General features: G+C 39.0%; 1 protein-coding gene across 1 annotated transcript in view; it reads right to left on the bottom strand.

Moving 5' to 3' along the window:
• b4galt2 (UDP-Gal:betaGlcNAc beta 1,4- galactosyltransferase, polypeptide 2) overlaps positions 1-24,517 on the bottom strand; it is a 148,170-nt gene that overhangs the window by 122,627 nt on the left and 1,026 nt on the right. The window contains exon 2 of the mRNA XM_032530474.1: positions 2,580-3,680. Coding sequence (XP_032386365.1) covers positions 2,580-2,985 — 406 coding nt within the window. The 5' untranslated portion in view covers positions 2,986-3,680. The remainder of the gene's footprint in view (positions 1-2,579; positions 3,681-24,517) is intronic.

The raw sequence follows: 24,517 nt of genomic DNA, 5'->3' as shown, positions 1-24,517 counted from the left end.
AGGGAAATAGATAACCTAGCTCCGTTCAAATGTAACAAAGTCCACCTAGCACTTCTTAACTATTTATCATGTTATATCTTGATTGTTTAGTCTCTACAACGAAAGTGTAAGAAGCACACGTTTTGCCCTTTGTGCTGCGCTAAGGTAACTGGCTCCTGACTGCAGATTCATATTTAGCAGACAGATAGTGGCCTGATTACTATCAGATCAGTTGATCAAGAAAGGTCCTCTCTGGCAAATGTGAAATAAAAACACACAGGAGTTAGTTCCTCCTTCCTAAACTCAATAACTTGTGAGTATTCATGACAGAGAGCTGTGGAGTGTGTGTGTGTGTGTGTGTGTGTGTGAGTGATAGAGTTCGTGTCCACTATGTAATTATAGATTTAGTAAACCCGAGGCTTAGCGTGACTCAATCAACCTCTAATTTGTTGGGTGGATGGATGAATAGTGAAAATAATGAGGTGTGTATGTTCGTGTGTGTGTGTGTGTGTGTGTGTATTTGTGTGTGTTCTAGTGTGCATGGGAACTACATTCATATCACATGTTGTAATCCCAAGACACTGTATGTATGACCAGTCTGTGTGTGTGTGTGTGTGTGTGCGTGTGTGCGTGCGTGCGTGCGTGCGTGCGTGCGTGTGTGTGTGTATGTAATGCCACTGCTTGTTAACTAGAAAGCTTTTCACTGATGAAGACAATTCATACAAAACAAGTCCAGACACTCCCGTTGTGCATTTTTCGTGATGATGTATGGATTTTCTTCTCAATACACAAAGAGAATATGGGATTTGTTTGAAAACTTGCAGTTTAAGAATCAGTTACAGTTTCTATAGAAAACGGCTTCACTTTTCTTATTTACATTTCTTTCTGTTCTTAAATTCTAACTTAGATTATTACATTTTTTCAAGGGCTCATGCAGGCAATGCCGACTGTAACACATTGTAAAACGCTGAACAAATAACTTTAGAAGAAAAACTGCAAACCACTGTCACTACGACTTCGAAAACATCTATAGTTTCTACAAGATTCCTGCAACCATCTGTAGCTCGAAGCATCTTAATTATTACAGTAACCTCAACTTGTGTGTTCTTTTAAGACAATGAAAGCACAAAAGAAATATTCTTAACGCTCTGGTGTGGGTACGGGCACAGCTGTGTGTGCTTTTCTGTCTCAGTGCATGAATCTCTGCTAATAGCCCCGCTGTGAGTCTATAAGGTTGAAATACCACAGTGTAAATCGTTGACATTAAATCCATTTTATGTTGCAGGCTGACCCTGAATAACAAAATTACGGCTAAACTTGCTCTTCCGCTAATTGGAATTACAATGGCGAGGTATCTATTTACTGCTCCGATCAAGGTCTCATCTCCCTTATTCATAACCCTAATCAATTATCGGCAAATCCTCCTTTATCGGACATACAGTGTGCACAGGCCATAACAACAAATACAACAAGCCAGCTGGATAAACAAATCAAACAAATAGGTCATCAGAAAAGGTGATTAAACAAGACAAAAAGTGATTACTAATAGAAAAGTCACATTTCAAGCTCACTTATGCAGATGAAATTTTTTTTATGACTATTTAAGCTAAAATGAGATATAACAGGAGTTTACAGCACAGAATAGAAACAGGATAACTGTGGTGTTTCGCCTAAACATACTGTACTGAAAGACTGAAACACAAGGCAAAACCTTCTTTGTTTCCATGTGGACAGAAACATTTTTACAGTAAAAAAAGTTTTCTTCACATCTGCCACTGGCATTTTCTTTTCAACAAAATGACAAAATGGACACAATATCAACTCCTCTCATAACCAGAGAGACCACGTCAACAAACACAACCCAAGAGCACAGATCAGTTTGCGTAGTCTTTTTGTCAATCTGGCACTTTTGTGGAAATTTTGCGGTTAATTTCACCATGAAACAGCCTGAGCCCGAAATTAGCCACGCCTGAAATCCGGAAACACCTTGAGTCACAACACTTCACTAAACTGTAGGGGTGGGAATCCCCAGAGGCCTGACGATATCATCACGATACTTATGTCAAGATACAATACTATTGCAATTTTAAACATATTGCAATATTCTGCGATATATTTATTACCTTTTGTCCAACTTCAACTTTTTCCCAATATCTGTTTTATCTTAAAAGATTAATTTCTCTGTTTGTTAATCTCACTTCAATTTTACTGCTGCAAAATGGGTTTATTTATAATAATAATAAACTACATTTATACAGCACTTTATATCATAATTATTATATATCAATATTATAATGATTGTCAAGCAGACAAACTGACCAACACAGACAGTATTTAATAATAGATTGATACTTGGCATCTGTGTATTGATACAGTATTGCCACGTAAAATATATTGATACTATAATGTATGGATTTCCCCCCCCCCACCCCTACTTAACTGTGACATATGAACATATAGTGTAATTATTCACATCACAGTTTACGGGACTGTAGTGACTCAAGACAGAGATTTTAGCCACCTATCATCTAGGTTCCTTTTAGATTTCTATTAACACTTGTAAATGGTGGTGAAGTGGAGGACCATCAAGTATTACTCACCAAGGCCTGGTGGGATCTCGGGGCACGGCGGCAGCGGTTTAGGGGAAGGTGTCTGATTGGTCTCGGGCTGCACACTCGGCACTAGCTGCTCCCCTGTGGCCAGATAGCTGGCTAACGTAGCGTTGGGCCTGGAAAGGTTGTAATAGTAAAAATGGTGTCCGCTCCCTGCTGGTCCGCTAACGTTATTCCTGGATCCGTTACGACCGTTGTTGAAGCGGCTGAAGAGGTCAAAGCGCTGCGTGTAGACGTCAAAGTACAGGATCATCATGATGAGGAAGTGGAGCAGGCAGAGCAGCAGGACGCCTTTACAGATGCGCTCCAGAGTCCTGCCCAACATCAGCCGGGTCATGGCCGTGGAAGATGACCGCCAGCCTCGACAACGCTGGCGCGGCACGGCTACAGACATGCGCTCATCCCGACGGCTGCTATTAGATCTCTGATAAGAACATGTGGTTAGCTGATTCCGAAATATCTGACTTCTGCAGGGGTCATAGGGTCATTAATGATGATAGGAAGGCTACAAAGTCAGCTACAATTGAGTTGCCAAGTCTTAGTTGCCAGCTCGTTTCTGGTGCATCCCCAGATTACCTGCATGACAAAAGTACTAAAATGTTGTAATCTGCCTCAGTCCCTGAGTGAGATGATCCAGGAAGTTATTTGCTAACGTACATAACTGTAGATATAGCAAATGAGTACAAATGAGGATTTCAGTATAATCTAAGATTTAAGGCCCGCATTTTGTATAAATCTTTGCTGATATGGGCATGTGATCATATGTTGGGTCAGTGACTATCCCAGTGTCCAAAATTGCTGATGCAGCCATGTGGTATCCCAATGTTAAAAGACAGTCCAATTAGCTTCAAGATAACCAATTAGTCCATTAACTAATGCTTTAAACTTTCAAATGATAAATGAAGGCGCACAAGTGGGAGCTGCTGACAAACATTCATCATTGGTGGAGTGGGTCCTGCTGGCATTCCAGTCCAGATGTCCTTTTCTTATGGCATCAGGCTAGTCAGACTTGCAGAGTTTATTGATTGGTCAACACCAAAATACTGCTCTCTTTTCTATAAGTCTTAGACCAGGGAAAGTCTCAGGCACCTGAAGGAAAATAAAAGACAAAGGGAAGAATAAATTAGGATGAAGCCATTAAATACCACTACATAGAAATTAATGACAGTCTCATTCATTTTTCATTTTCTTTCATTTATCAAATGTTTAAGTTAAAGGATAGCTATGAGCTGTTAATGTTTTGACTGTTTACTTAAACTGACGCAGGTGAAGTGCCATATATTATAGCTGTGCATTCACACTGAATACACTTCACTGTGGAAAATCAAACCGATACGTCTGGTTGAAGAGTGGGGGAAAAAATGTAACACTTGATTTGAAGGGGTGTGCATAAGACTGACATGACACGACACGAGGAGTCATTTTATGACTGTTGTCAGTAAGTGTCATTCAGAGAATTATGACCCTTTTAATGCAAAGTTAGCATTAAAGTTAGTTGTCATGACAAAGACACCTCAGACAATGCTAATTTTGCATTAAAAGTGTTATAATTTACCGAATGACACTTAATGACAACAGTCATGAACACTCAAAATGACTCCTTCATCCACTCCATCAAGTTTCATGTCATAATAATGACGATGTCATATCCGTCTTATGCACACACCTTCAAATAAAAGAAGTACACAAGGGAATTTGACAGAAACTGAACCAACAGCAAAAGCATCTACAGATGCAGACAAATTGACTGCGGCCGTTCAGCCAAATTGACATGCCAAGTCAATTTTCCAGTCAAGTGGTTTAAAAAGCTTTTATGATGGAATGAGAAGGCAAGAGGGAATATACAATGCAGTTGAACATGCAAGCAAAAGAGGAGAAAAAGATTTTTCCCACAAGCAATGCTTTTTGTAGGTTTATGGCTGTTTATGGCAATGAGAGAAAAGAAGATGAGGTTGAAGTAGACGATAAAAACACTGACCTACACCAGACTTTCTTATGAAAAACCAACAGAATGTGAGAGAAAGAAAGATAGAAAGTGATAAATGTTAAAATACTAAGCTGGTAATTGGAAAAGGGTGGATATCTGACATTTAATTGGTACTTAACATATACATTTTGCAAATATCTTAAATTTCTGGAAATTGGCTGTTCCAACAGACAGGAAGAGACATACGTTTATAGTGTCTTTAAATATAGACTGCTTAGTTTCATGCTATTTAATTGATTTGTTCTAATTCTGGTCTTTTGTTGACACATATCCAATACTTCCAACAAGCGTGTGAGCTTGAACCCATTCCATTAAAACAGCTATCTTGCTTTTACCTGGGTGGCGCCTATGGTTGTTACAGTTTGCAAAAAAGAATAGATCTGTAAAAGTCAAAAAGTAAATATTAGCAAGGGTTATCTATAACTAAAAAGAAATGTAAGAGACTTGAGTATTCAGGTTTAAGAAATGAGTTTAAAAAATGAGGTTTAAAGTAAACTGTATTTGTTGCTTTGTATTTAAAAATAAAATGGAAATTGAACTTTTCATTGATAGCTTAAGATATAAGCAGGTATTTAATAAAGACAAAATCTGGAAACATAGTGTGTTATTAAAAAAAGATACTTTGTGTCTAAAGCGATCTATAAGTCACATGATTGATCAATGAACTGTAGGAAACCAAAAACAACTTTAGGCACCACACTGATGAAAGCAAGATGGCCAAAAACAACAAAACAAAAAGTTTAGTGGGATGCAGCTGCTTGTATTTAGACAGCATTTATATTGTTCAAGAACTTTGGCTCATTTTATTCAACCAATCAAATTAATATTTAATAATAAGTATGGTATTAACATAGTACTAAAACTTTGGTATCTGTACCAAAATGTTATATTATATACAAAAAAATTCAAATTACACCAAGCACAACTCTTAAAGATGCCATGGCATGAAAAGTTTTTTTTAACATTAATATGAGTTCCCCCAGCCTGCCTATGGTCCCCCAGTGGCTAGAAATGGTGATAGGTTTAAACCGAGCCCTGGGTATCCTGCTCTGCCTTTGAGAAACGGAAAACTCAGATGGGCCGATCTGAAATCTTGCTCCTTATGAGGTCATAAGGAGCAAAGTTACCTCCCCTTTCTCTGCTTTGCCCGCCCAGAGAATTTGGCCCACCCATAAGAAAGAGAGAGACATTACGGCTTTCAAAACAAGCAAAGTGAGAGTTGGTCAAGGCCCCCCCCCCCCCCCTCAATAGTTACAGACACAGAAATGGCACGTCCCAATGAAAGCTCAATTCTGCACCAAGGCTGAATTTTGGGAAAAAGACTTCAGATATGGTATTAGGGGACCACTAAGCCCTAAATAAAAGCATCCAAAAAGCACCATGTCATTGGACCTTTAAACTGTCCAACAGGATCTAAACTCAATGAAGTAAAATGCAGCATATGGTAAGTTACAATGTTGTTTCTCGGGACATGTCAGACAAAATACAGAAAATTGAAACACAGTGGCAGAATCATTGGTGCCTGAGCTGATGGTTGCTGCCTGTCCAGAAAGTCGGCTGCCTCTTGATGTGTCTGTTGTTTGTCAGTGGGCAACAAAGTTGAGGCTGCCAAGACTGAGCATCAAGGGGGGGGGGGGGTGTGTGTGTGTGTGTGTGTGTGTGTGTGTGTGTGTGTGTGTGTGTGTGTGTGTGTGTGTGTGTGTGGTGTGTGTGTGTGTGTGTGTGTCTGTGTCTGTGTCTGTGTCTGTGTCTGTGTGACTTGCTAGTTAATGAGATGGATTTCTGCTGACAGGGACGCCGCACACCATTTGCACCATAATGCTTGTGCAGGTCAGGATTTATTTCCCAGCCGTGCCGCTCTTCAGTGACTAAACAGGCTGCCATGCAATGTATCAGGGGTGAATTCACGACATGTAGTGAGGCAGTCGGACACATAATCAGTCAGACACACAGAGGAGACTTGTCCCATTTTCTGCTTCAACTATAGAGCTCAGGGGCAAGCAGGTTGCCCTCTGTGTCCAACAGGTGTTGAACCATGTGATAGTGCAACACTGTTAAAAATCATCAGCAGAGAAACAGAAGAAATAAATATGCACAGGATTGAGATCCTATTTTGCTCCAGATAACCAGCTGCACAGGAATTATCAGAGATCAATATAGATACAACACACGTCAGTGCTTTTTCTCTAATGTGCGGTATAAAAATGAAGGCCCACAAGGACTAAATCCATCTGCACCTAAGCCTCTTTATTTGTTGATATTTCAGACTTTGAACTGACTTTTCAAGTTAACAAGTACTTTCTTGGGACTTGAGGTTTTTTTTGTCTTGAAAAGACCGAAACAAAAAAAGACAATAAAATAGTACAGAGAAAATCTCTTGTTTTTCATTTGGCCTATGTCTCCTTGATTTCTCTCTCTGGGACATCCCACTGAGATTGTATACAAGGCAAGATACATTTGTGTCACCAACAAAATCATGTATGACTTTATGCAGTCTTTGAAGCTTTTAAGTCATGGAGAGAAAGACCAAGGAGAGAAAGAAGAAAAGATAGAGATGGCGACAGTGATGGAGAGAAATATACCAATTATGCAACCAGTTTATGCAAGATCCCTGTAAAGTAACTTCCTTTTTTAACAGCAATATATTTCATAGCAGTCCCCGATCATATAATGTCTGCCAAGGAACTCACAGAGAAATGCTATTAAAATTTGTGAAGTGGAACACAACTGCCCTTTTTTTGTCTCTATTAAGTTTCAAGGCTGTTTTTAAATGAGCAAAAAAACACTGGACAGTCCAGATGACAACCAAAGAATATCAGAAAGAGTTTCTAAACAAAATCAATGATAGAGCTGTGGTTAAAGTGTAAAGGAACAACTCAAACCAATCAAGGATGCAATACTTTGTCATGCCTCCTTGTTTCATCAAAATTAAACCCAATGGGGCCAATTTTTGTAATTTGTGCGGATGTCAGTGTTCTCCCAACCACAGAGAGCAGTGGGCTTACTAATCTCTATTCTTTGTGTTAAAATTTTAAACTCTGATCGATTTCTGAGGACTATGGTTAACTGCTCCTCAGATCTCTGCAGGGTAAATCCAGACAGCTAGCTAGACTATCTGTCCAATATGAGTTTTCTATTGCACGACTAAAACAATTTTTGAACGTACACCAAATGTTCCACCAAAACGAGTTCCTTCCGAGGCTATTTTGCAGCGGCACCGTGGCTCCGCCCAGTGCTAAGCATCACGACAACTGTGATTGGTTTAAAAAAAAAAAAAAGACAATTAACCAGAGCATGTTTTTCCCATCCCGGAATGCTCAATCGGGCTAAATTATTGTTAGAAAAGGGAAGAAATCAATGGTTGCTGATTTGTGCTGATAGTTTGACGAAAGGATTAACACCCTTTCACATCTGTATGAAGCTAAAGCAGGCAGAAAGTTGGTCTAGCTTAGCATAAAGACTGAAAACAGGGGGAAACAACTAGCCCGGTTCTCTTTTAAAGATCCAGCTATCATACAGCACATCTACAGCTCACTATTTAACACGCTATCATCCATTCAATTTGTACAATAACTAAAGCGTAAAAACAAGACTTTGCTGTGTAACAGGGATGAAGGGAAATGTGAAGCTATTCCTACAAATTTGCTGATGACGAATTCATTCATATTAAGTAATTGATGAAGGAATTGGATGTGACTACAGTAGTCAGCTGGTAGCCAAACAGACAGTGATTGTGGAGCATGAATGAAACAGCTAATGCAAAAAGCAACTTTGGTGCTTTGCCTTAACTAACACAGTCAATAGTGCCAATATGCAAATCAATTAGTTTTTTGAGTTTGAGCAGTAAAAACATTTCCTGGTTGCTGCTTGTCAATTAAGAGGACTTGCTGCTTTTGTCTGTTTGGTTTGGTTTCCATTTGAATATCTTTGGGGGTTTGGACTAAATAAACAATTTGAATACATAACTTTGGCTGTGGTAGCTTGTGTTGGCATTTGTTAAACTTTTAACCTTGACTCTCATTTCACACACACAATTCTTTGCATCTGATCTCTCTCAACCGCTGAGGACTACGTTGAATGTGATACTGATGAGGTTTTGGCATATTTTCAGATAAAAGCTGGGTACAAAATAAAAGAGTTGAGTGTTTTCAAGCACCTCTTCAACCAGAATTTAGGATGTTGATTCACCAAAGCTTTGAATAAAATATTAAAATATACGGGATCAACTGGCCTGGAAAAAGACTGACAGAGATAAACAAACAGAATGAAGTTTTTTTTTCTTCTTTTTTGAAAATGTGGGGAGAAGATATTTTAATGTTAATGTCACTTTCTTGTTTTTATATGTTGCTGTGATCATCTTACTCCTCAGTTTTTGACAAACTACAAGCCAAATTAGTTTTTGGAACTTATAATTAATGGACTGGCTTCCCATTGGTACAGTGTGCAGTACATGTATCACAATATACTAACATTCATGCAAACACCAACACACAGTCAGAGGGGAAATGCTGTGCCAGATACATCTGTAAGTGAGACATGAAGCAAACACTTTGGGAATCTTTTCCCCTGTATCACCCGAGAACCGACACTTTCTTTCGCACTTTTGGATTTATATTTTGAAATGAGCCGTCAGGGGAAACTCTTAACACATTTTCAGGTTTGTTGCTACTAGCTGTGACAGGAGGGATTGTATATTTCCAAAAACAGATTTTCTTTGTACTGCACTGTATTTGTTACCAGAAAAACAGTATTTGCCATTGTAGGGAAATATTGTAACTATTGGGGCAAAAGGGATGGCATAAGGACAGCAGACATGTTTCACTTGATGACGACACAAACTACTACCACTGTATATTTTGATGGTTAAGAAAATCAAGTATGCATAAATATGACAATAAAAACTAATATTTGAGATCTCTTAAAGGAGCCCTGCCACACATATTTCATTACTTTGTGGTAATGTCTTACATTTTAGCATGGACTCTAACATTGTTTTGGAAAAAATGCCTTGGTTACCTTGTTTCCAGCCATTCTATGGCGGTTTTCCACTGCGTGGTATCTACTTGACTCGCCTCGGCTCTACTCGCTTTTTTTGGTTTTCCATTACGAAAAAAAGTCCCTGGGACCTGCTACCAGGTACTTTTTTTAGTACTACCTCAGTCGAGGTTCCAAGCGAGCCGAGGCGATACCAAAAGGTGACGTGCAAACCTGCAGACTGCTGGTTGGTCGGAGAGAATCGTCACTTATCACTGCGTTGTTAGCAGACCAGAGTGCGGAGTGTGTGTCCAGAACAAACGGGACATTTAAAACAAATCTAGCCGACACCGACAGATTATCCACTCTCTGCACTATTCTCACTTTTCAACTGTTCGGGCTACTAGCGGCTTCATGTTGTTTCCAATATTGCACACTGTTACTTTAAAAAAACAAGACAATATATATAACAAAAGTTTTTATTTAGCTTTTCAAGTAGCGCATCAAACCCTCCCAAACTTCCCGGTCTTCTTCCTCTGCACCCTGGGACAGTGTCCCCCCGGCTCTGCTGGCCCACATGCATCCCAGTCGTTGTCATAAGCCTCTCTGTGACTCTCATAAAGATTATACGAAGCACAGTAGTCAAAACCAGAGGTTTCACCGGTCGGACATCGCCCACCAGACGGTCTGCGGCGGTGACTTTACAAAGCGTGAATGCTCTGAAACACAAACAGTACACAGCACACATGTTGTGGTGTGTAATCATGGTTGCTAAAGTTCATGTACTTTATATAGCGTATAGTAAATACTGACTGCGACGCTGAACACATGCAAATGTTAGCTAACGTTACCAGGAAACTTAACTCACCCTTTTGTGTCAGCGAACAACCGTCATGTCGACGTCTGAACTCCGTCAGAATTCCCAAACTCGCGTTTTTTTAGCGGTGATTTTTGTTGCTTCCTTCAGCTTCTTTTGAAAAAAAACATTTGTTGTGGCCGCGGCGAGTAGCCGACGTGCTGTTGTGAGTCGCGCTGAAAATTACGTCATCACGCGTTGCTATGGTGACCAGCCACGCTGAGGCGTTACTCAATCTGTAATGGAAAACGGACATAGAATGGGCCGAGGCGAGCCGAGCCGAGCCAAGCCGAGGCGAGCCGTTACCAGCAATGGAAAAACGCCACTAGTGTGGTATAGAAAGCCTGCAGGAAGACTCAACTCGATTTGTGCCAGTTCTCATTAATATTCAATGAGCTAAGCTGCTTGACTCTGACTGGCTAACAGCTAGCCAATGAGAGCCTGGCTATCAGCATCCTTTATCCAGTGCAACTGGGCGAGCTCATGAATAGTAATGAGCTCAGTTAACATGACATCAGACTGACCAGCTTTTGTCTTTGCAGTGGCTAGAGCTGACAGAGGAGGAAGCACAAACACATATGGACCTAACATATTACAAAAAAATGCAAGTAAAAATGGTTTATGTGGCAGGGTACATTTAAAGCCAGAGGCCAAAGAACTGGCCTTTGAACTTTAATCCAGATTATAGTTTACAAAGTTCTCAAAACCTGATGTGTAAATGTTTGAAAAGCTAATATAAATATGTAAAATCCACTGTATATGTTGGCTCTTTTTGTGTGATGAAAGCTCATTACAAAAATACACAACATTTAGCTACTATGATATACAAATTAGTTGTTTTTTTTCTCATAGGTACATTTAATGTAAGAATAAATGAAAATGATGCTCCTCTGACTGTTCAACTTCCATTTATTTTTATCCAACTTCTTCCTTGAAGATGCGGCTCTAAAATTTACATTTTAATAACACTGCAGAGCTTAGTTGTAGTACTGTGGTTTCTGGCTTTGCTTTGTACATCATTACAGATGTGACTCTCACATCCCTGAACAACACCGTACAGTCGATGAATTCCTGACCTAAGTGGAATTTACGTCATTTTAACACTGAAACGCTACAGAGGACAAGAACATAGATGTCAGATTAGACTAGAAGTATATAACACATGTACAGTGAATGTGTGTGTATGTTCAAACCAATCTGTCACAAAGTGCAGTCAGTTGAATCAAGGTGTTGCAGAATATAGGAGGAAACACAAGAACACCTGCCGGCTTTAAAGGAACTCTTTAAGTACTGTGCTTGTTTAATAATTCCTGCTCTTGTCACATAAATGTAACGGATGCCTCAGATTCATACACACATATCAAAAAGCACATTCAGATGACGTGCCAACTTAAGCTTGCAGAACGTTTATAACATCTGTATCTTAAAATTTTAATTGCTTGTCAGACGGTTGACCAGACTGGTAATTTGTGAGGGTACATAATTCATCAGAGTCTAGAGCAAGCATATGCTGGAAGAAGAGATGGACTGCAACTGAACTGGGGGCTTTTATTGTAAAGGGACCAGTCAAACATTAAGATGTTGAGCAGCAATGTCTGTTACACAATCAATGTGTGAAGTCACATTCAATGATTTTTATCCTTTTAGAAACCACAATGCCCATATTTGTAGCGTTACATAGTAATCCTCCCTGTCTGTTCTACTGGTTAGATGGTTAGAGTTGATATCATTAAGTGCAGAGCTGCTCTGGATACTTTTTATCCTCCACTGTTAACCACGGGTCAGCTGCACTGGAACATTTGTGGGTTGAGTTTGGCTTCAGCCACAGTACATTTCCAGGGCCAAAGGATCAAATGCAAGCATAAAGTCCCAGAGTCCAGTCCAGTAAATCTACAGTGGAGCTCAGGTTCAGTACATGTGTCGAGAAAGTGCAAACTAAAAGATTTCTAAATTCTTTCTTCCACTCCTACTGTATAGCAGCTTGTCTGTGCAGTGCTATCTCTCATTCCAAACAAGCAACCTGACTTGTTAAATTTTCAAAAATGCATGCATGTTTTACATTCTCCACAAAGACACAAACACAAAGGGAATCACCAGATCGCATTTTGTGAGATGTACACCTTTGTGCAGTTTAAATTTTGTTTGTATCATGGATATAATTAATGTGTGTCCTATATGTATAATCAGGGCGTTATTGTTAAAAAGAAGAGACCAGCGTACAAAATCCCAAAGGATCTGTAACATATTATCTGCAGACTAATAAAGCAGATGTATTGAAAAGAATAAAAACACTGTATGTAACAATAGCTGTCCTACTAGCTTGTCTCTTCATAATAGGCTGCATTTTACTGAGTATTTTGTTATTGTTTGCATAATAATAATGAAAAAAACACACCTCTGGTTTTCCCATCTTCACACACATTCTGCCACTGTTTCCTTGATTTCTAGCTGTTCCCTCAGCCGTTCTCACACCTCTAATTGCTTCAGGTTGCCTTCCTCTCAGTCTCAGTCGGGTAACACATTACTTTCACAGGTTCCCCAGCAACAGACCACCTAACATTAGAATCACCAACACAGAATTACCTTCACACTAGGGTTATGTGAGATCAAAATGTGACCTTTTAACAGTTTATGCAAGGAGGTTTTAGTTTAGCTTCAGGACCTGGTAGGGAACAGCAACACTGGAGCTGTTAGAAGATTAGCCTCATGCTCAAGGGCACCTCAGCAGGGAAGACAAACACGTGTACACGCGTGGCTTTAACCGAGGTCACCCTGCTGAAGCACATTGCCGAAGATCAAAGAAGGATGAAAGGATGGGGATTGGAGCATTAGAGTAAGTGAAAGCTGTAAATCAGGTGTAAATAAAACTGAAAACCCCAATCTAGAAGTGCAGAGGGGTGCACTGAAGATGGGTTGTTGATGGGTTAAACTAATAAAGTTGCATTGCCTGAGACCTCCCCGTACTGTATTCCTATCCATTTAGTATCCGAGAACTGAGCTCGTTAAATTTACTAAGAACACGAGACTGTACACAGGCCTTGACTTTCCTGTCAGTGACATCATCGTTGATCATTTATAATAAGGTTTAATGCATCAGAGCAGAGGGCCATCCTTTCCCAGCAGCACTAAGAGATGCTCCCTGCACACATACACACCCTGCTACATCCTGAGTCTCCATCTCAGTGTATTTCTTTAGCAGAACTTCAGCACATGTTCTCAGCGGAGCCCTCAGGCTACAAGCCTTGTATTGTTCATTTTTTCCAGGCTACTCATCTTTACCAATTGATGTGATAACAACATATAACTGACTCCCACAATCATCCTTGGTGAAGATTTATTTTATTTTACAGCTACTTCAGACCACTTGTATTATCTTTTTCAGCCAATAAAGCAGCTTTAATAAATATTTTCAAGTTAATGCTGGATCATGACTACTTGTATGTGAAAGGTGTCAAGTGATAAACCTTAGCTTTTAAAAGCTTTTTGACATTTTGGGAAATTTGATTTTTTGCTTTCTTGCCAAGCGTTAGATAAGAAGATCGATACCACCCTGATGTAGGTCTGTTAAATAATGAAGCTACAGTTGGCCACTTGGCCCGCACAGCCACTTCCTGGAGTCTCCTCTGGTTGCAACTGCTCAGAGCCAAGAAACTGTTGCTCTCTTAACATAATTTTTGGCCATAGCAGTTGGATGTTTCAATTAAACTCTCTAAAATCCCACTGTACACTACCTGCCAATCACCAAACAGACACAGTTAGCAACCAGCTAGTAAAAAGGTTTTTAAAAAAACATAGTCCACAACTCCCTTATCAAATTGGCAGATGACACAACCATAGAGGGACTTATATCAAACAACAACAAAATAGCCTACAGGAAAGAGGTCTGGACCCTGTCAGTTTGGTGTAGGGACAACAATCTCAACCTCAACAAAAAATAACAATTGACTACAGAAGGAACAAAACAAACCAAAATGGACTGTATATCAACGGGGAGGAGGTGGAGAGTTTTAAGTTCCTGGGATTGTGCAAAACGGAGGATCTAACCTGGAGCCAGAACACCTCCCAAACTATTAAAAAAGCCCAGCAGAAGATGTTCTTCCTGAGGACCCTGAAACGCAATGGGCTCCTTCAGGAACTTGTGACACGCTTTTACTGCTGCACAATTGAGAGCACCCTGACATACTGCTGCACCGTGTGGCACTCCAGCTGCACAGCAGCAGAAAAAAAAAGGACCTGCAGCAGGTTGTCAAGACGGCTGAGAGGATCATTCGCTGAGTAAACCGGAGTAAAATATACTCAAGCCGTCTTATCACACGGGCCAAAAACATCAGGCAGGACACCTCACACTCCTGACACTCCCGGTTCACCACCCTCCCATCAGGCAGACTGAGGGCCCCCAGCACACGCACAAGTAGACTCCAGAACAGCTTCTTCCCCAGAGCTGTAACATATTACAGAAATCATACATACATACTCACATACAAACATAAAAACATACACACATCCCTAACCTTCTCAGTGCAATTGAACTCTGTGCAATAACTGCTGTGTTTAATGTTTGTTTTTACCAATTTATTGAAAACATGGAACAACTATGTATGTGTAGATGAATGTGTATGTGCGAGATGTGCTTGGATGAGAATGTGGTGGTGTATGTGTAAAGATATACACTGTGTATATATATATATATATATATATATATATATATATATATGCTACTATTTGGAGAATATGTCTCAAACTAAATTTCATTGTACCGCATACCATGATAATAAAGATCCATCTATAGTGGAGTATTTAGCAGCTAAAGACAGATAGTTCCCTCGGGAGTTGATAGAGACAATAAACAGAGCTATACTTAAAAGGTGATAATATGTTGGTGTTTAATATTGTAATTGTAATATTGTTATTGCAGGTTAAAACGATGTGAATGCAATATTTCGTCATATTTTGATTGTAAGTAGCTAGAAAAAGTAAAAACTGAAAGAGAACCTAAAAATGTTGCAGGAAAAAAGTCTGGGTGTAAATGCAACACTTTAAGCTGGATGAAGCTCACAGCCAGAGCATATCTCTCTCTCTCTCTCCCTCTCTCTCCCTCTGTCTCTTGAGCCTCGGGGCCCCCTGCGTTTTAACCTACAACCAAGCCCTCCTGGTCTTATAAAAAATGCATTAGCCATGCTACACTTGATAGTGTGGAGCCTCACAGCTCTTTCATGGCTCCAGCACATCTTGCTGTGGGCAAGTTCATCTCCCACAAACGAACCGGTGCACAGTGGGACGGACAGAAGTTATCTTTGGCTTGGCACTACCTATGAGGGGCCGTATAAGACATTATTCATTCTGGTACTCTCACATACATACATTCTTTTTTCACATATACTGTATATATTCTCACTCTTACATACATACATACATTCTCTGCTTACATACCACACTAGCTTTGAGTTTCATTCACTGTCCACAAAAAGAGGTCACTTTAAAGAAGCACGTCCAATAAAATTACACTTGTCTGACTCTTTTATCTCTATGTACAATTTAAAAACTAAGACAGAATTATTGTAAATTAATCTTAAGTCTACAGAAAATCATTATTCAACACTACAAATCAATTATTAAAGAAATCCACAGTCTAACGGGTTTGTGGTTAGATTTATTCTCCCCCGTTGACTGATAAAAAAAATGAAGGGGGGGGAACAAAGACCGTGCATACTACACACTGTCATTAGGAAGGATCTGGGTCACGTCACTAAGACGAAGAGCACAATGGTAACGATACAACATATTATGCAGCAGTTAAGAATATGACCTACTGTCCTATTGTACCATTGTCTGTGTTGCAGCCTGGATAAATAATACAATTTAATGTAGTACTAACACTATTAATCAGCAAACAGGTTAATCCATTAGTCGATCAAGAGAGAATAAACCAGCTACAATACTGATAAGTGATAACTTAACTTTTTTTTTTTTTTTAACTCTTATGTTGTCCTTCAGGTCCCAGAGACCTGTCTTGTATTCAATCGTATTTTTCTGCTACCGTGGCCTTAGCCTCCGGGGTCCCGAGACCCATCCTGCACTCAGACGCATTAAATAAACTAAACAAGTCCCCTTGGCACGAAGGACAATACATGGGTTAAAGCAAAAAATTCCATTAATATTTACTGGTTCAAATTTTGTAAATGTGAACATTTGGTGGTTTTCTTCATCCTCTGAATGTAGACTGAATAGTTGAATAGAGGATTTGTGTTTGTTTTTTTGTTTAATTATTGAGCAAAGAAAAAAGAAAAGGACATTTACTGTAATAATTTCACTCTGGGAAATTGTGATGATAAGCACTTCACAATGTCTTTGATATATATCAGACCAAATGCTTAATCAATTAATAAAAATAAAAAAATATTCAGTTTCAAGTAGTCTAAATGCACCTAAAAAAATCTATTATGGTTATCAGCTACTAATTTAAAGAGATATTTTTCAGATTTGAATCCAGCTCTGTTCATAGCAGTGTGGACAGATGGACGGTGTTCACTACAGTTCTGAGGTTTGAGCATAATATTCTCTTTTGTGCTTTAATCTCCTAAATGCATTATCAATGAAATACGCAGTAGCCCATGTGTTATGTAGCAATACACCTATCGCCTACTTTAACCTATATTAGAGGACCAATATGTCAGTTAGGACCCATCATACTCCACCCAGTCACAGAGTTTGGGAACTTTAATGGAGTGATTTTTTTTTTTTTTTTTTTTGACCTAGGTTCAGTCTCACTGTTGTGGAGACGCATTATGATGCGTCATGAATGAATCAGGCACTCAAATCCACTCCACCACAACACTGACATTTCAGTGGTCATTTACTGACTGTCACAAACAACCAAAAAAGGAAACTACAAGGGCACTCGAAGAGTGCAGACCTCCACGTAGGCCATACCCTATCTGGCAATGTAAATGAAAGTGAAAAAATGATTTGTGTCTCCTCCCTGTAATATGGATCCGCTCCAAATTGTGATGGATTCGTCAGTGACCCGTAACTTCCACCAAGTTTCATGGAAACCGGGCCAGAAGTTTTACCATAATCCTGAAAACAAAAACCAAACTGAAAACACAATGTACATAACATATAAATTATACTAACGGGGTTTATGATTTGTAACAGTAAGTGCAAATTACACCTCTTCTGCTCTATGGATTATATTTCTCATTTAAAATCAGTTAATATCATAAGTTTAAATGTTAATAATAAATAAGACGACTGCCCAAAGCCGTTTCAATTAATTATATTAATGGGAAACTTTAGTCTACATAGATCATAGGTCATGAATAGCCTGAAAATCTGCCTGAACTGGTAATTCATTATTCAGCCTGACATCATGTTTATGTTACCCAGTTTCTATTTTGGGAGACGACTGTAGTGAATAATGAATCCATCCAATCTACATCATCTTCAAAAAATGCAGTCACTTAACGTACGTCAAGTCAAATGATGAAATATGGCAATTTCAAAAACATGTTCAGATTCTTCAATGTCATCCATGCTTGTAGCCATTTTTATTCTGCGCTGGAAAGTCTCCGGGTGCCAAAATCGTCTGAACACAGCCATACTGAGAAATACAGAGAGAGTTGTGAGGGGCTGATAGTCTTAACTAGCTTTGTAGATACTCATTTTGGCAATGGCTTGTAATGTAACGGACGTTCGTTAATATCAAAAAGTTAGGCACTAAAGCTTCAAAAGTTTAGGTCATTGGTCACTCAAATTTCCTGCTTGACTGCTTCAAACTTCTAAAATTTATTAATTTGCTGATTTACTTACTAATTATTTTGGGTTTTGGACTATTGGTTGGATAATAATAATAAACATAATCATTACTTGGAGTCCTGCACCCAAGCATTAGCCTCGCTGCTGTATTCTGTACTACAGAAGAGCAACTAGCTGCAAGCTTTATTGTGCATTTAAATTAAAACAAATACCCTCCGGATTGCAGTTCTTGCAACACAAGCAGAGATCACAACTTCTACTAATGACAGACAGGTAAACTACTTAAAGTCATAAATAAATGAAAAACATCCTTTGCGCCATGTTCTGCTTCAGCAAAGCCACAGCAGGAAGCTTAGGGAAGTAGTGCATGTAACAATAAGTTGTTCCATGATAACCTTTGATTTGTCCCAGATGAGTCTGATAATTCAAGGCCAAAGTGTAAATGACATGATCGACTGCTGTCAGGGGTGCACGCCTGCATCTTGTGTTTGTCCTGCCTGAAGGTAGGATTGAGATAACACTGAGTTTACATTGAGCCAGGTTTATACTGACAGTGCTTCAAGATTATCATGTTAGATGTTTGTTGATGCAAATACAATATATAGGCCTAAATGGTACTTATACGTATGAACCCAATAGATTAAAGGAAAGAGTACAGTTTGCCGCTGACAGAGAAAGAGAGAGAGCGAGAGAGAAAAATAATGGTGGAAAATATGAGAAGTGAAGCCAGAAGTGGTAAATGAGAGTGGCTCTGATGTCTGCCCTCCCCCACAACTTGTTTTGATATTAAAATCTCAATTCGAAAGAGTACAATTTTCAAATCATAATTGCATTTAAGTTAACCTATTGTCTTGACGAGCCAGAGGAGTTGAGAGTTTGAGCCAGTGGTTGGTTATTTCACCAGCTGGAATGACAGCTCATGCTGCAAAATGTAATCATGCGTAGCTAATTCCATGAGTTTAGCAATACTACAAAATTAAACTCCAAGCTGTTTTCTGTAAAACTGTTAAACAGGAAACCTTAAACAAATACGTTGATTGTTATGGCTTGTATTTTTTTTTTTATATTATTTGTTAAATGAAATATTTGTACAAATTCACCATACTCTAAAGAAGTGATTTCATAAGCATGACATCATCTCAGTTTAAAATCTCATAGTCCTGTAATGGTATTTTTAGCAAACACAAGCTGCCCTGTCAGGATTCAGGAACAAGTACATTTCATTAACAATACATGTTTAAAGTCTACAGCCATGCTAGCTGCTCTATGTGGCTGTACTTTAAGCTAAATGTTGACATCAGCATGCTAACATCATGCTCACAGTGGCAAAACTAACATGCTAAGCAGGTATGTAGTTTGCCAAGTTCATCATCTCAGTTTAGCCCCAACACAGAGTACAGCAGAGGCTGATGGGAATGTCATAGGTTTTGTAGGTATTTGGTCATAAACCAACATTACCAACCATAGAGCCATGCCGCTAGCATGGCTAAAACTGTTACCATCTATTAATTCAATATCTTATTAAGACTGTGTCTCTTTTTTGTTTCCTACAATGGAACAAAAAATGCCATCTACACTACTATGCGACACCTTAGATGTCAAAATTACAGTAGTATCTGAAATTTTAATCTTCTGCTCACTATTATAGAGAGAACTATTCAGAGTTTATTATGTAAGGAAAAATGATTGAGGGCGCAGTCAATAGTTATTGTACGGATTATTGTATTGGACAAATTTCACATAATGAAGCCTGTGGACTTGTCAAAGCGTTGTTCTGATGCAACAAAGACATCAAGCTAAAAACAGAATGGAACACCAACAAAAAAGAGGAAAAGATGAAAGCAGCTGAGTGGAGGGAGGTAGAAGAGAAGTAAGTAAATGCAGAGCTAATCAGAACAAAACTCCAGTGTTCTGTGCTCAACCCGGCTCTACTCAGCTCAGCCCATGCGGATGTCAAATTGCCTCTCAGTTGTCTGTGATCTGAAAGAGGCTGGACTGTTTAAATCTCTGATATATCACTGCCTCTCTGCTCTTCTTTCTGGTTTCTCTCATTAAAGAACAAGTGAACCCTGATTAAATTTTAAAAAGGTCCCACTCTCTTTCATGGTTTTTTTTAGGTGAATTCATTTTGCCAGACAAAATTTACAAGAGATCATCAATCAATGAGACATCATGGAGAGGTATTTGATGCTACTCCCGATGCAGGAGAAGTATTATCACATTGTAAGTGGGATGCTGAAAGCCATTTGAGAAATTCTCCTCATGTAGCGTCTGATGCATGCAGGCTGCACTCATGTTATGCAAATACAACAAAGTCCTGTCTGTAGCTACAATCCATAGACAGTGGAAACATCATCGTCTCTCTCTCTTTCTCTACGTCTCCCACCCTCTGTCGCCCTCTGATCCAGCTGCTCATTTGGCAACGGAGCAAAGAAATAAATGAAGTGCTTTAGCGGAAGGAAGGCTTCACTGGGAGAAGGATTGTGGGTAGAGGGAGTGAGGAGGATTTGGTGAGGGGTTTTAAAGAAGAGTTAAAAACATAATTTGGCTTAAAACCACTACTGTCCAACTATGCTCTATACTAGAATGTTATTTTTTGTAATGCTATTTAGTGAACAGCTGGAATTTGTATCCTTTCTAAAAAAGAAAGAATACATGTATGCCAATATCTATTGTTTTGTTGAATAGAAAAGTGGACTGAGTTTCTGTACCCGATAAGGTATCTGGTGGTTGCGTAAGTATTTCTTTAAACAGCACGGCCCCCCGTGGGGATGGGGCGCATTTTGTTTTCTATTACATGGTGATAATGGAGACATGCCAAGAAACTGGGCAGAAAGAAAGATAGAACAATGGTGTGCGGCCGGATTCGAAACCGGGAACGCTGTGGTTCATGATTGGCATCTTAACCCCTCCCGAGGAAACGGGGGTGTTTTCAATCGCTTGACTGAATGGACCTCACATCAGTTTGAAGCTGAGTGGAGCTAAGCTAGGACTGACTTGTCACCAAACTGAAATAAAAGAATGAAAACAGTGTTTTATTGCCCTGGCAGGTAGAGTAGAATTGAAAAGAATACAGTAGTAATGAACTGAAGCTGATAGTTTTCTCCTTCTTAAGAAAAGAAAAAGTAGACAACAAAAGACAAAGACACACAAACACACACACATACACACAAACCTCTCTGAACTCGCCCCCTCTGTAACTCAGGGCTGGTTAGTTCCCATGGCAACAAATCCCAACCTGCAAGAAATGAATGAACCTGAGAAATCTGATGTAAAAAGTGTGTTTTTTTTCCCCTCTTCACTGGTTTACTTCACAAAGCTTCATGAAAGATCGGAGCGATTTAATCTACAGGGGTGCAGGACTGAGCAGAGTGAAAGAGACTGTGGAGGCGCTGATAGAATTTACACAGAGCTGATCTGAACACTCCGTTGCAACAGTGACATAACATGCTCGGTCAACTAAGCTATAACACACATGAGACACCATACTGTTTTTTTACAGGGTGTACAGAGAAATCTCGTATCATTCAAATTAACACTAATCTAATTTTATTGAGTTCCCCAGATTACTAAATGAAAACCGGTTGCACCACACAAGCTGATCCTTGCATAGCGATTCGTTTTACTAAATACTTACACAGAGTGTAACTGCCTGGTGTAGCTTAATGAGCTGAACTAACAAAGCTAACGTTAGCCTATTAATATACAGTACAACCCGTTGTGAGAGATATGAGGTAATGTGAAATATGGTTAGCCTATTTTACCTAACACATACAATTTAGTTGAATAAGCATGTAATCTGGGATTCAAGATTCACATCACAAAAACAACACAAATTTACCTTAAATTACAAAACATTGTGATAACGATTGACTACATGACCAAATAACATCAGTCAGGTTAGCATAATTGGATATTTGAAAACAACCACCTCTGTAACACATATTTCTTCATGTATGCAATGCATATATACAAACGTCATGCATACATTTACAAAGAATAGGCAGTAGAGTTTAATATATCACTAGACATCCTAAAACAATTATTTTTGGCAGTTATGTGACACTTGATGTGAACGGGACTTCTAATGTGCATCGTTGACGATTTTGCAAATGTTTCCAAGCAACCAAGAAGAATTTAGGAAGAACTTTATACACAAACGTAGTAAGGAGACAAACCTGCCACCTATATCTGTATTTATTAACAAAAAAGTCATGAAAAATGACATGAAAAGCAAAAGAATCCCCGTGTTGATCTATTGGGTAGATTATTTGCTAACACATCTGCTGATGCATTTTGGCATGAAGCCTCTCACAAATCATGTCATAACCAATTAAAAGAAAACAATTACACCTACACGCGCACGCACACACACACACACACTAATAAAATCAATACAAAAACACCCCCCTGCCACCTGAACAGTAACTACTTACCACCTCTCTGCTGTCTGACAAGCATTGAGGCTTAAAAAAAACATGGACTCTTCAGAAAAGGTAATTATCTTGACTTGAGTTTCTGCGTGGGAAAGTCACCGGACAAGACAATCTTCTGAACATAGGTATAGTGAGGAATACAGAGAGTTGTGTGGAGCTGATTGTCTTAATTAGCTTTGTAGCAGCTTATTTGGCAATGGCTTGAACGTAACGGACGTTAATTAATATCAAAATGTTACGCACTAAAGCTTCGACTTGGGAACTTGAGATGTGTTACCTTTTCTTCACTTTCTCAAAGTCCATTGTTGAAGCGCAACCTCCTTTTTCATTTAGAGATTTTGACTTCTCATAGTAGAAAATGCACAGGTGTTACTAATAACATTAACAATGTCTTTGTATACAAGTGCCATAAGCCATGACAGTGAGCCAGCCTGCACAATACCAGGACCCAAAACTAAAGCAGCTACGGTAATGTCAAAATGTCTTCAATAATTAAAAACTGAGCAGACACAATCTACTGTGGGGCTCGAAAGTTTGGCCACCCCAGGTAAAAATTTGTATTAATGTGCATAAAGAAGCCAAGAAAAGATGGAAAAATCTCCAAAAGGCTTCAAATGACAGATTAGACATTTGTATAATATTTCACAAAAAGTTAGATTCTATTTAGATCATTTACGCTTTCAAAATAAAAGAAAACAAATAAATGGCGTCTGCAAATGTTTGGGCATTCTGCAGAGTTAATTAATACCTTCTACTGCCCCCTTTGGCAAGTAGCACAGCTTGGAAACACTTCTTGTAGCCAGCCAAGAGTCTTTCAATTCTTGTTTGAGGTATCTTCGCCCATTCTTTCTTACAAAAGTCTTTCAATTCTTTGAGATTTCTGGGCTGTCTGTCACATGCTGCTCTTTTAAGGTCTATTCATAGATTTTCAATTATGTATTTTGCACTAAAGTTCTTCATGTTGGACCGTATCAGCCCCAGTTACTCTGTTTATGGAAGAGGAGTTGGTCGACTAACAGAAAAATAATCAGCTATTGTGGTGGAAGTTTCTTGTATACAGTGAGAGAAGAACTTGTTGGAAGTGAGACTTTGTTGAAACAAAATAAAGACAGGCAGCAAACTGAATCAAGGTTTGGTCTTTGGTGACGTTTTAATGGTTCTCTGCAGAGAACAATCAAATGACAAGAACGGTTTTCACAATGCACACACCAGCTACAGAGTGACAAGCGTCTTGCAACATGACAACAGTAGACTCCTGCCTTATATCCCAGGCCCCCAGAGAAAAGAATACCTTGTTTGGAAAACAGTCTAATCTTAGTATAACCATTAATCTTCCCCAGGCAGACAAGTTGGAGCTGTTACGTCTTTCTGAATCTGCTCTTTGTGTGTCAAGTTTCTTTACCGGTCATTGATCATTTTGATCAATTTTCAAACATACCCTTATTATTGTCTTGTTTTTGTCACAACAAACGGAAAATTTAAGGTTTAAACTGTTGGTCAGAAAAAGCAAGCAACTGATAACATCGGTTTAGGCTTTAAGAAATTGTGATGGATGATTTTCTCACTAGTTTCAAACATCTTATAGAAGGATTAAGATAATAATCAGCAGATTAATTAATAATGACAATAATCAGTTGTAATTCTCCTGTAGGTATCTGCCCTAATGCCTTAAACCACAATATAAAATGTTTTGTACAATACAAAGAAAAATTCAAACTTGATGAAACACCAAAGGCCACTCTGCACTGGACAACTTAGTTACATCACAAAGCGAGATAGTTCCCATCCACTGCTCCTATAGCCTCAACATCCCTAAAGAGATGCTGTGTCATAAACGAGAGCGATGTCAGATTGGATTATGGTCTAGAAACAGAGCTACCGTGTAAACGTCTGGTTAGGTTAAGCTTCATGATGAAGA

Source organism: Etheostoma spectabile, chromosome 12, assembly GCF_008692095.1.
Source record: "Etheostoma spectabile isolate EspeVRDwgs_2016 chromosome 12, UIUC_Espe_1.0, whole genome shotgun sequence".
In the NCBI taxonomy this organism is placed as follows: Eukaryota; Metazoa; Chordata; class Actinopteri; order Perciformes; family Percidae; genus Etheostoma; species Etheostoma spectabile.
The sequence above is the reverse complement of the archived record's forward strand: the minus strand, read 5'-3'. Positions and strand labels throughout refer to the sequence as shown.